The sequence below is a fragment of the Photinus pyralis genome, unplaced genomic scaffold, assembly GCF_008802855.1.
Source record: "Photinus pyralis isolate 1611_PpyrPB1 unplaced genomic scaffold, Ppyr1.3 Ppyr1.4_LG4, whole genome shotgun sequence".
Classification (NCBI taxonomy): Eukaryota; Metazoa; Arthropoda; class Insecta; order Coleoptera; family Lampyridae; genus Photinus; species Photinus pyralis.
This window is the reverse complement of record NW_022170511.1, coordinates 29,603,460-29,617,293: the sequence shown is the minus strand read 5'-3', so window position 1 is coordinate 29,617,293 and position 13,834 is coordinate 29,603,460. Positions and strand designations below refer to the sequence as shown.

Below are 13,834 nucleotides of genomic sequence, written 5' to 3'. Positions count from 1 at the left end.
TTAATCGCGCCTCAAACGACTTTATTCGTACCGACTACCTTTTCCGTATCGACCGGCCTTTACACCCGAGAGGGGAAGGGGTACCTGTTGCATCTTCCATGGACCGCCTTTTTTGTATTGACCGCCGAACTGTATAACTATATCATAGAATTCATCTACAATGGTATTTAACATTTTTTTCATAGCATTTACATGCACAACTCTAAAAAGAAAACACTGCCCTGATCGCATAGAAGCACATTAGCAATAACCATACAATTCCACGAAATTCCCCAGATTGTTTCATGTTGCAGCGATTCCATCTTACAGGATTGAAAGAGTTAAATGCAGTAAAGTTGCACTAGAACACCTTCAAAAGTACGTATACGTTGTTAGTATTTTAAGCTCGGTTAAATCTCCTTCTTTTGATTTCTTACTAAAACGAGTTAAAATGTACCTGTCGTGTTCCCAATTGGTACATATCTAAAAGTGCTGCTCATCTGTAATTCATCTGGGAACGAATTATGTAAATCTACTTACTGCTATTATGGTTATTATGGTTTAGGTAATTAGAAACACATATGGTTATACATCTACATTTTTTAACTTTTTCAACATTTATTAAAAGTAATCATGAAACATACAATAAAATAACCTTAAGAAAGGTGAAATTATGTGAACTTTGTACTAAAATCGTGGAAAATTTCTCCCGCAATTTTTTTGTTGAAAACGCTTAATTACGGACCGGTACCCTTTAGCCATTTTTATTAATTTCGTTTTCGTAGATCGGCGGCTTAAAAACGCCATATAAGCAATTTTTGTTAACACTATTTGAAAGTAGACATTAAAAAAAATTTATTCTTTGACATCAGCATTTTCCGTTGAAGACGAGGCCCCTTTTTAGGTTGACCATGAAATTAAAATGTAAAAATAAATATTTTAATAATGAATAAGTTACTACTTCGTTGGGACACAAAAAGGTATGTTTCCATCAAATTGTGTGAAAACCGAATTAAGTAGGTAACAGAAAAACCGGGTTTTCTATTTATGTCGAAAAATGAAAAAAATAGATTATGCAAAGTTGCCCATTATGTATGGAATATAATATATATCTCGGTAAATAACGATTGTACACAAAAATTTTCTATATAAAAGTTATTTACCATTTTATTTCCCATACTAAGGCAGCATTCAATTATGTTTATTTCAGAAAACATGAAGTGAATGAGTAACGAAAAACAATTGAATTTTTTTAATAGCAACGTACTCTTTCATTAGGCTCATTTAACAGAGACCTTTTTTCCTCTTTTCAATGACGTAACATGTTGCCCTTATGCAAGACCATTTTTCAAAAAAAATTAAAAACTTTATTAATTAATTACGTCATGTAAATTAATCTTCATATCCTATATCAAAATAAAATAAACGAACGTGTAGGTTTGTTATTAAACCTTAAACACAAAACGAAATCAGTAATCACACTTCAAGCTTTTCGTGAAAGGTTAGGCCATTGCCTTACAGTTAATGCACTTATTGGGAAGAGAACTATTTTATTGCTAATTTCGTTTTGTCTTCAAGGTTTAATAAGAAACATACACGTTCATTTGTTTTATTTTGATGTAGGATATCTAGATTAATGTTATTGATATAAAGAGCTTTTTTAAATTTACCGAGATATATGCTGTACTCTATACATAATGGTCACCCTGCGTATTTTGCTATGTGCAATGGCAAACGGTCACTAAACCATCCACAAGCACCTGTCCAGCTATTTCAATTAAACACAGGTACTAACAAAATCTTTTATACTAAATGCGCAATTGCAAATAACCGAATGATTATTTAAACACCTGGCATAACCCTGGGTACCAACCTACCAACAGAGAATTTGGCATGAGAACTCTTATATCCTGGGTCGTAATTTGAGCTCGTATACATATACAAAGCTACACGTTTACAGATGAAACAAATTTATTCACTTATAAATCAAACAAAAATAAAGCTGAAAAAATAATGGCGCTCAGGGTCAACAGGCAAATACCACGCAACAAGCGATAGATTGAACAAATCAATTGAAAAAAAATCTTAATTACCGTAAGTTGTTAATAATAGTTCAATTAAAGACAGGTACTAACAAAATCTTCTATACTAAATGCACAATTCTAAATAACCGAATTTAAAATGATTATTTAAACACCTGGCATAACCCTGGGTACCAACCTACCAACAGAGAATTTGGCATGAGAACTCTTATATCGTGGGTCGTAATTTGCATTTACAGATGAAACAAATTTATTCAATTATAAATCAAACAAAAATAAATCTGAAAAAATAATGGCGCTCAGGGCCAACAGCCAAATACCACGCAACAAGCAATAGATTGAAAAATTAATTGAAAAAAAATCTTAATTACCTTAAGGTGTTAATAATAATCTGGCTATAACAGCGATTTTAGACAGGCGCACATACACACAAACCGCAAATGATGATACATACTTCGGAAGTTCACTTCTTTGATTGTACTTGAATCTCGATTTAAACGGCACTTGCTTTATGTGAATTACAAATGGTTCAATGATGGTTCAAAAGTTCCATTCAACGAGTGACTTGAAAACCTTAAAGAAAGGCCTCACATAAGCCATAAACGCGCGATAGACACTCCGACTAACTTTTTCATAAGCGGCGGAGACGAACGCTTCAGTTCACTATCTAACTTTCTTCTATTGCAACTTTTCAATTAAACAGGACTGGCTGTCTTTCAAAAACAAATTCGATTACGGCAAACTGTCATACACTAAAAGTGCCCATGAAACAAAAAGCAACGATAACGTTCACCACCAAATAAGTCGCGATTCACGTCTTCTGCTATTTAACCAGTCTCCCCTTCTACACCTTATGCCTTATACTCTTTTATCAAAATTCATGCGTTGACCAACGAAATTAAACACCTGTGTTTTCATATCGACGAAACCTGCTTATCTTCAAAATTAATTAGCTCAACGTAGCGATAAAAAACTTATCGCAATGCCCGGAGATAAACTTTAGAATAACACAATGCAGATATTTACAGTTTCACACGTAATTCAACATTACAATAAAATATACAAAGCGATTATTTAAACAAACTCTATCTATCTATCTAATTCCAAACACATTGACCTCAAATTCGAATAACATGATCGAAGTGGCGTTCATTCTAAATCAGCGACCAACATACAGGATGACCCAACATTACTGTAGGTGCTGAAACCGAACAAAACGTCCGAATGACGTATGTAGATTACACAACATATCACATACTATGTTAATTACGTAAAATTTCTACGGACGGAGAAAATTCCGCAGGTGGCTTACGCAGAGGTGCAGGTGTTTGTGCTTGTTTCGTGCCATTGCTTGTGCAGTGCCAAGATGGAAACCAACATCTCGAAGGAAAACATCATCAATTACCACTGATATCGTGAACACTCTTTAACCGTCACGAAACCAGCAGCCTCGTTTTCTAGTTGTCTCGAGTATTTAAGGATAAATTGTTAATCGCGACGGAACGCGCCAAACGTCCCCCACTTCTCCCATATGCACGTCTTCGAAACACTCCGCGTTATGAGAACCAGATGTGAATTTCTTTCAAATTAATTAACTTTTTGCCTGATAAATACTCCTTATCGTAAACGATCAGATATAACCTTTTTCAAACAACGCTGTTGCACACAAATGAATGTGGTCTGTATATGAAATGTATTTGCATTTGTATAAAAGGGATGTTGAAAAAAGATTTTGACCCCGTATTTTATTGCATATTACTTTTCTTATTATTTGGATGAAATGTATTTTTCCATGTTTCCATTTTGTACATACAGCCTGTGCACCAACAATAAAAATATATACCGGCTGTTCTATTTTATTTAAAAAATGTGTATTTATTTTTGGTCAAATCGGAAGTGAAAAATTTGTTCATATTTTAATTTATAGTTTTACTCTAATTGGAAAAAAAATCGGTTCATAGATAACCCAGATATTCAACCGTGGGTGGGGAGCCGTTTAGGGTTAATGGAGGCAATATACGTTTGATAGAATCGCCCTGATATACAGGGTGAAAATGTTGTCTGCAACACTGAATATGTCTTCAAAACAGCGGTTTTCTTAAGGAAGCCTTTTATGGTAAATATCTAAAATTATAATAAGTTTGCTACGAATCTACGTACGTGTGGTCAGTGGCGTATTTATGCATGGTCGAGAGAGGGGGGGGGGGTATTTTATTTTAATGGTTACTATACTAGTTTTAGTTACACTTTTTTTGGATATAGGATAACTACTCGAAACTTCTAATTTTTGATAAACACTAGACGCGAGTGTTGGACGCTATTTCCGAAATGACACACATAATTTACTTGCACGATTATCTTCGCTATACTATCAATATAAAACAGTGAGATTAGTTTAAAAACTATAATTGTGACTAATGTAAATCAATTTGTAAATGATCAGAGTTTTTAAAGTAGAACCAGCCCAAAACCAATCAAATTTTGTGGGGTGTTTATTTTTTATTAGGGCTGAAACTCGAATTGATTACAGTAAAACACTCTATTTTGATTCATCCGTTATTATAGATAATTGCAACAGCACTATAGTTCGGTAATTATAGCGCATACATAGGTATTTATGGTATACGATTGATTTACATTACATTTCCAAAGAGCATTCTAGTAAGAGCATAAATAAAAATTACCACGTTGTACTGTGTTAAACCAATAGCAAGTGGCTTGTTACAATTTTAAAACGTCATCGACATTTGTTCCCGAAGTGGTGGGTTACTAAAAGTGTAGGAGAAGTGCTATCGGAATCCAATTGCACAAGTCCTTCGGCAACGTATAATTACAGCTTTAATTAAGCGAATATTGAAGCGCATGGAACTAGTACTAAAAATTAGACATTTGTGCACAATTGCCAGACTGCCACAGCGAATAAAAGTCACGGAAACGGAGTTTTAGCAATATTACATGCGCTAAGCACAAGGACCGTGAATAATAAATAGATTTGAAATTGGACAACCCCCGAGAGCTTGGTTATCTAATTTTTAAGTGGCCTAATTTCTAGGCACGTTTATTTTAAGTTCATTACTACTTGCCGTTGCGGAAATTGTAATGAGGGAATCAATAGGAAAGGTAATTAAATGTCCACGCCTGAATATTATACAGTTTTATGCGCATTGGAAATAATCTTAACTCCCAGGATAATTCCTAGCAATTTAGCCTATCCGCAATGTAGTAGCAAGGATATAAGAATATGCATACCCGATTGTTATTTGATTGCTCTTTTTGTAAGGATTGTCGTGTACGTTCCCGTTGTCTCTGGCATATTCTGCAGTCGTAGGAAGAAACTCATATTTTAAGCAAAGCGCAGGAAACGTTTTTCAAAATAATTTATTATGACGCACACACTTAGATTAATGTGACAGGGCGCATTTCCTCCACGGATTGCAACAATTTATTCTTATTCCGTAGGAAAAACCATCAGTTAGTCGCTAAATACCTACGCAAGCTTTCCCACTACACGCGTGCAATCGCTCTAAGTGTGCATTAGATGAATAGGATACCTAGTTTGAAAACATCAATAGCAGAGGATCCCTCAAAGGTTCGCCGTATCCCATTAAAAATAGCTTTAAAGCTTCGTATAAAAGGATCTTCTACTCCTTAACGATTTTAATTAGATTCACAAATTACGCTTTGCAATCACGTATATTTGACATGATCGTATTTGATAATGGCTTCCGAGCACTCTCCGGTTAATTATTCGGGCTTCTGAAATCTATATGCAAATGTTATAGATAAATAATTATTATAAATTGTTAACCAGGTTGCGTTAAGATCTCTTTGATCAGTATAATCTTTCGCTTTCAATTTCGCCCAAAAGAAAGAAATTTAAAACGTGATTACGTTTTTTGCAACGACGTTGATTGTAAATAACAGGCGGTTACATTGATTATGGCTTGTGTATCAAATTCAGATTAAGTTTCTTTGAAAGTCTGGGAGGCTTCGATTATTATTTTAATTTTTTCGCGGAGAGGTTTTATTTTCAAGTAGAACATAATTAAGAAACCAGAAACGAATGAACGATGTAATTGTTTAATTAAGATTTGTAGCCAATATAATGTAGTGTTATCAATGATATTCATTAAGAAGTAGACATAGGGATTTGGGCGTATTGTTTTTCCCTATGTCTACTGTTAAATGACGAAATCTCTTCTGAAGGGCGCCTAATTTTATGCAACCAAAGTAACTTCTTACAACAAATGAAGATCTATCATATTAATTAATTTAAATATGCTTTAGCTTCTATATTTTACTTTCGTTCGTGTACGATGTATTCAACGGAAGAAAAAGTTAATATTGCCAATTGATATAGTTCCAGTAACAGTTTAAGGAGCATAAGAGATTTATTTTGTTGATCACTTCTGAAATTAGTGGTTGTTTAAATGCGATGCACATAGGCACCGTAAACAACCCTCAGTTTTAACGTAGGATATGAAACTGCGCATTTAGTTTTTCTGGAAGAGAATCCCATAAAAAACTGAAGGTAAATAGCGGTCGAATTGAATATCTCTTCATCGTAACCTAAATACTTTACTGTCGCTTTTATAAGTACCTACCTGCCAAACAATCTATCTAAAAAGTAATAGACTTAAAGATGTGAACTCATTTAGGAAGGTTCGTTAAAACAGAATGCGTGCGCATGAGTTATTTTGGTTGCATAAAATTAGGCGTTCTTCAGAAGGGATGTTATCATTTAAAAGTCGACATAGGGAAAAACAATACGCGCAAATCCCTATGTCTACTTCTTATTGAATATCACTGTAGGTTTATAGCATCATCCATCGAGCTACAGGGTTTAGGTCCACTAACTCTGATCAACGGCGGAAGCGCTTGCACCTTCAGAGGTAGGAATGTCGTCAATTAAGTATACTGGTGGGCTTAGATTTGTTTTTCATTTTTGAGCAGCGTTTGATCTAAAAAAACGAATGATACGTTCTGCTATCTCTGTTCAATACAAGTCACTTGCAGTTTTTTCAAAGATAAAGACTAAGCATTGACTTCACTTCAAGAAAATTCTATTGAAAAGCGTTTGAACAAGTGTCATACATCATTAGTTTTGGAAACTCAAAAGCTACTCAAAAATCAAAAAAAAATCCAGGTTAAAAGTCAAAAGCTACTCAAAAATGAAAAAACCCTGGTCAATATTAAAAAAAATAAGGTTGGTGTTGGATTGAAAAACCGAAATGCCGCATCGGAAAAACAGAATCATACGAAACTAACGGTAGAAGATGAAGAATATAGGTGCAGTACCAATGACAAAGGATTCGTGAGAACTGAGAGAGAAGCACGAACGGGAAAGGAAAGGGCGAGGCTTGGAGGGAGAAACTAACAGCAAAGAGAAGATAGAGGGGGGGGGGTATAGATGCAAACAACAGAAAAAAAGAGGATATGATGTGGGGATGGTAAAGTCATGGATAGAAGAAAATAATTGGAAGAAAATAAAGAACAGGATTCTGAATGAATCAATATGGAAGACCAATTTTCGAAGGAGACTATCAAGCAAAAGGAGGTATATCACCAGGGGTTAAAGAAGGGATAAGGAAATAGGGGGATTAAAGGAAAGAGGAGAAAGGAATACAAGTCAGAAGTGGAGAGAAGGAAATGGGAGTGATAACGATGTGCAACAGAGAAGGAATGAAGGACTTAAAAAGTAAAATAGAAAATATGGTCGATGAAAGGGAGGAGAAGGAGCTAAAATTGGACGCAGATTTTAAAGCCTGAACAGGTATTAAAGGAAAATGGGAAGAGGACTACAAAACAGAAAATCAAGAGATAAAAACTGCAAAATAGAGGAAGAAGTGTTACTGAAAGAGAGGTTAGAGAATTTTAAACGGAAATATGCAGGGGGATTAAGGACGGGCAATTCACATACATGGGAGGAAGAGGGAGATCGGTAATTATTTACACAATAGTAAATAAAACAAGTATAAATTGTGCACAACTCTTGTGCAGATAAAACGCACTAAAATAGGAAAGTTTACCGAAAACTGTTTACCGAGAAACAATTCACCGAAATGGCAATATACCGAAGGAACAATACGTCGAATTTCAAAATACCGAAAAGCAGTTTTACCGAATCACACTTTACCGAAAGGAGAGTTTACCGAAAATTTCTCCCGTAATAATTGTATCAGCAATGTCATCTTGGACCTTTCCTGTTTAATATAATTGTACATTAACAATATTCCAAATTCCGACGTCTCGTTCAGTCGCAATTCGCGTTTGATGTTTTGACCCAACCATCAGTAAGATCGTGGCCTTCATTTTTTTTACCTACATTGCCAATTCACGAACTCCGATCTACAAATTTGATAAAGAATCCACCTGCAAAATTTTATTGTAATCGGACCGTTCATTTTCGAGAGGCGGATGAACAGACGTTGCAAAATTATGAACTGGCTAGGACCACCTGAACTGCCAACAGTTTGCAAATTGGGCGTAAGATCGTTTGGTTGAGGATGGCGAATTTTACAAAAAAAAACATCTTTTCGGACAAGCACATTTCCACCTCGATGGTTATGTTAATATTCGGTAAACTTTCCTTTCGGTAAAGTGTGATTCGGTAGAACTGCTTTTCGGTCAATTGAAATTCGACGTACTGTTCTTTCGGTATATTGCCATTTCGATGAATTGTTTTTCGGTAAACTGTTTTCGGTTAACTGTTTTCGGTAAACTGTTTTCGGTAAACTTTCCGGGAGCGCTAAAATACCATAGTAAATGGTTGTGTTATAAGGTAATAGCATAGTATATTTATCGATGTTTACTTTTTTGGTAAATAATTGATGAGCAAGGAGCTCTTTACATATAAACATTCATCAAGCCCTTAGAGAAATTCTCCTAAATAGTGCATCTTCCCTTTGTTGGTATTTTCCTCCAACATTTTCCAGATATGCACAACTTACGTAGCCAGTAGATGTTTCTCGTGAGCTCTCATCTAGACGATCATTCCACCCTTTGAGAGTACCCTCCTCCGACGCTACGTTCTGTAGATATTTGCACGGAAAGTTTTGACATTGCCAATCAATATATCTCTTCCGTCCCAATCACCCTTTGTGAGTACGCTCCTCCGACAATCTGTTCTTGAGATATAAGGAATTATGTTAGTAGAAATCAATTTCATTCGCTGAAAGCTTTCATTAGAACACCATGAACTGTGTGTACACCCCCCCCCTCCCAATTTTCAAAAGTTTTACTTGGCAACAACTAAAGGCATGCGTATGCAAAATCTGAGACCAATTGCTTGTCGCATGTAAAGCTTAAGCACGTTTTACTTTAAAAAACAGCATCTCAGGAAATAATTCATGAGGGCCCCTTCCCTTAAGACAACGAAGACACCTTCAAGGTATAGACTTCCTATTGCAAAAATTCCAGGACTCTATGGCTACTCTCCTAAAAGCAGTTCAACACGGTAGAAGTGCGCCCGAATGGACGGACGCTTATTTAAGGGAATGAGACCTCCACTTTCAGTTTCCGCAAAACGACGGCCCATCTGTGTCCCGCTTATCAATGCGGGTGTTATTTTAACAAAACCGTACAATTAGTTTGCCCGATAACAGCTTTTATACGCACATGTACCCAGATAAGACTTCTTTCATGCGTCGTCTCTTTATTAATGCGTTCCACTAATTTCATACACTAATCTAAATACAATAACAGCCCTTAACAAGTTCCCAATTTCCACTCATAAAAGACAGTAAACGTTACAATGACCAATAAATAAAATCTCAAAATTCTGTGTCCACCTGACAACATATCCCTCAGGTCCCAAACAAAATAAATTACAACATTGTACAGGATGTCCCGTCTGAAACCTCCAATGCCAAAACCAAATTACGTCCATATCATTAATTTTTCAAATACAGGGTGGCTCGCTCTTATCGTCGGCATTATTTAAACCTAGAGAAACGAGAACCACTGCAGTTTACACAACAATATAGAAAAATGATGGAAAAAGAGGAAAAATATAGAGACAGAAAAAAGTACAAAAGAAAATGTAAAGAAAAAAAGATGGAAAAACATAAAGAATACAAAGAACAAATCGGGGAAATAAAAATAGAAAAGTATTTTTGGGAGGTGATAAACAGAGCAAAAAAGGAAAACTGAACAAGTGGGACTCACGTGGGAGGGAAACAAAATGTTTCTATATTAAGCGTTTACCTTATATAAAATTCGCGTGTCATGGCTGATTCGACGGTTTGTCCAGTTCGACGGCGTGTCCTTGCGATAACGCTAGAAATTAAAACAGTTTTTAATTGATTACGTCCTATCCAGAGGTATTAAAAATACGGGAGCCGTGTCAAAATTCAAATTTTCTAAGAGCGCACCTAACGGATGTAATCTCGACTTAATCGGAGGCAGTTACTGTAACCCATTCAACCTCGCATTCAACTAATTACTTGAATGTGAGGTCAAACGGCGGGGTCTCCTATCCTATCACGTCGATATTTTCCTTAAACTGTATGACATTTCCGGTTTTAATGTTGGATTTCGTATACCATTAGCAAATTAAAAACCATTAATGGGTAATTAACGGATATAAAGCTGAATAAGATCTCCTTTCCTGGTAAAAGGTCTTTCATGGTTGTAAAAACAATTTAAATTTATTTCGCCCATGATTTTCTGCGACTCACTGTAACTTTGAATGAAATTTTATTATGAGGCTGAAATATTTGAACCACATTCTTCATGGAAATGGAGCTTTAGAATTTTCTTGGTGTCTCGGTGTCTCCCAAGAATCTTCTCTGTCGTCGCAAAACGTTTTCCTCTTATCGTCTCTTGGTAATTCTCTTAGAGCTTTCTCTTAGAGTCTTTTTAGAAGCTCTGAATTGCAATTTCTTGCGCGATTCTGCCCAAATGATATTCAGCTCTGTCTTGTATGGCTAAGAATATGTGCACCAAATTTGGTCCAAATCCGATCCGATCAAAACACAAAATGAAAGTAGAGACCGACATTTATTTATTTATTTATTATCCCTCTCTTGTTCTGGGCCCTCAACAGGCATGCGCTCAATTACAGAGTGACCCGCATAATGCTTTTTAGAGGTGCCTCTGCAGAAGGTCTTAAGTTGGTCTATACTACTCCGGTATTTACCTTACGAATTAGGAAAACTGCAGGAACACCTAATTCGGAGTAGCCGGTAGAATGCTCGGAACTGGTCTAAGGTAATTTCCATCTCCGCCACAGATGAAAAATTCACCTCAACCCAGGTTCGAACACCCGACCTTCGGATTTATAACCCAACGCTCTACCACTGAGCCATAAAGCCGGTCACATCATCGAGCTTTTGCTGGATTCGTGTTCCCGGTGCTTCAATACGTGTATTTCCGTAAAAAAAAGTGGGAGGTCATCTTGTACCCCAATGCAATACTACTAACGGGCGGGTGGTAAAAATTGTTGTGACGCACTGTATATAATAGTACCTAAATAAAAAAAGTATGTCGACGTACCAACTACACCAAAAGAAATTGTGTTAATTTCAAAATGAAAAGTCTCTAAGAAAATTTGGCTGCATACAATGCCGACGAGTTATTCGTACATTTCTGTCATACGCGTCCCCCTGTTAACGATAAGTTATCGCATGGAAAACCAGTCAGTAGGTGCTTCCTTAGTAGCTGGTCAGACAAGCATGAGGCGCAAACAGCGTAATTTCTATTTTTACTCTACTCGAAAAAAATATTTTGAATAATGCGAATATTAATAATAAATTTAAATGCAGTGTTTCATTCTTTGCCAATCTCTTGTCTTAAAGTATGAAGAGGAATCGTTGCAGACTATTAGGAAGTCTACAAAAAAGCAATTTTCGAGTAATTTATTATCATCCGTATAAAATTTACGGCCCCAGGGAAATTCCTACTTATTCGCGCCGTAGTAAATTATCGTGAGCGTCCCTTTAAAAAAAACGAGTAGTATTATAGTAGTTGTGTAGTTGGAAGCCGGCGCTATTCATTAATTCGATTAGTTGTAGAAATTTTAGGGACTCCTCGTGCAGGAGGAAGGTGTGCGCGCATCCCGTATTATATAATACTATTTGTGTTCAGGTGCCAGTTGCGGCGAGGATGTGGGGCAGGGCGCTGCTGCTCGTGCTAGTGATAGCGTTCACGGCCGACGGCGAAGGCGTCCAGGAGTCATCATCGTACGACGCTCAGCTCAAAGTTGGACGATCAATTGACATCTTTACGCGGTACGGCTATTTGAGTCTCAGCATGAAGGTGGTGCCGAGGAACGAGTCCGATTCAAATTGGATCTTTCGGGAGCCAACCGTGGACGTTTTCACCGATATAAATCCCTTAATTATTCGCCCCCAACTAGCCGGAAAGAAAACCGTGTTCGAGGGAGACTTTCATATGGAATTCTGCGACAATTTACGTCAATTACTGCAGGCGTATTTTAGAGACTTTACGTTTGAACGTCTGCAAAGGCCCTGGAGGGCTTTTGCTGCGAGCTGGACTCAAGATAACATAAGTAAATATTTAGGAATTAATTCTTCCTACGTACACGGTGATCATTGTTATGTGCTAGTGCGATTATCGAGATTCCGTGATACCGCTAAGCTATCGAGACTTCCTAATAACATTAGCATTTCCGAAATGGTCGAACGTGAGATAGACAATGTGCGTGTTGGGGATGTTACCAGCGTCTTGGTGTTTATGCGGAAATATGGATCCCACTTCATCAACTCCTTCGTTACTGGAAATTCATTGTATCAGGTAAGATTTTTTCCTCTTATGTTTACTTTTCTTTTGTTTTCTGAAACAATCCCCGACTGGTTCGGACTATAAAGCCCTTGTGACGCGACTTCAGAATGACAAACTCTCTAATACTTGCAATTCATTTCTACTCCAAAACGGAACAATAAAAGCCCCAACATATTTTCCGAGCACCTAATAGCCGAGGAACAAGGAAATCAATTACAAAATTCCATTGTTATATTGGTGGATGATCATTGCTGTTGTAAATAAAAAGTGTCAGAAGCACACACTGTTTACCTGTAAATTAATGAATGTTTTTAATTAAAAACTCTTATCTACGATCTGTTTTCAAGTTGAAAATGTAGCGGAGGTATTTAAAACTTTCCCTATAAATTTTTCACTTACGAGCTCTAAATTTTCCTTTAAATTGAACTTTATACGTCTGTAGTTGTGAGATTACGTTCAAATTATAAATATACAATAAAAAAATTTATATAGGGAAGGTGCTACTTGGCAAGTATCTTTTTTTAATGAAAAAACTTACTTTGAGAGAGCGCTTTACATTTTTAATTTAGCGTACATACATTTAAATGGGAATACGCGAACTACTAATGCGACAAGTTTCCATAGTAACACTGTCTTTCGTCTTGTACTTTTTTATAGGATAAACAAACGCACGCTCTATGTACTTCCTTGGCAATTACCAACTCTAGGATAAATTGACCCACGAATTCATTAAAACTATAGAAAATCTTGTTCAAGTGCCAAGGAGTAAATCGAGGGTACGCTGAACGCTTTTTTAAAAGCAACTGAGCTTTTGTTACAGTATTTCTTTTTTATCTGCCACTATTTTGTTTGTTTTTACCAAAATACAACATGTTACGCTGCCGTTTCCAAACAACTCTCTTCTTGACGTGCTTTAGGTAAGTTGCAAGAACCGAAACGCCCTTAACACATTAATTTGCGTCTGTTTTGTGCTGATTTGTATACCAACTCCCATGTTATTTTCGTTAATGTTAACGAAATTTTTTAAGTCAAAACTTAATCCTAAGGACGACACAATTTCTATCGATTCA

General features: G+C 36.3%; 1 protein-coding gene across 1 annotated transcript in view; it reads left to right on the top strand.

Moving 5' to 3' along the window:
* LOC116169057 (torso-like protein) overlaps window positions 1-13,834 on the top strand; it is a 101,047-nt gene that overhangs the window by 86,728 nt on the left and 485 nt on the right. Inside the window, exon 2 of the mRNA XM_031485084.1 lies at window positions 12,108-12,776. Within this exon, the coding sequence (XP_031340944.1) occupies window positions 12,126-12,776 (651 nt within the window). The 5' untranslated portion in view covers window positions 12,108-12,125. The remainder of the gene's footprint in view (window positions 1-12,107; window positions 12,777-13,834) is intronic.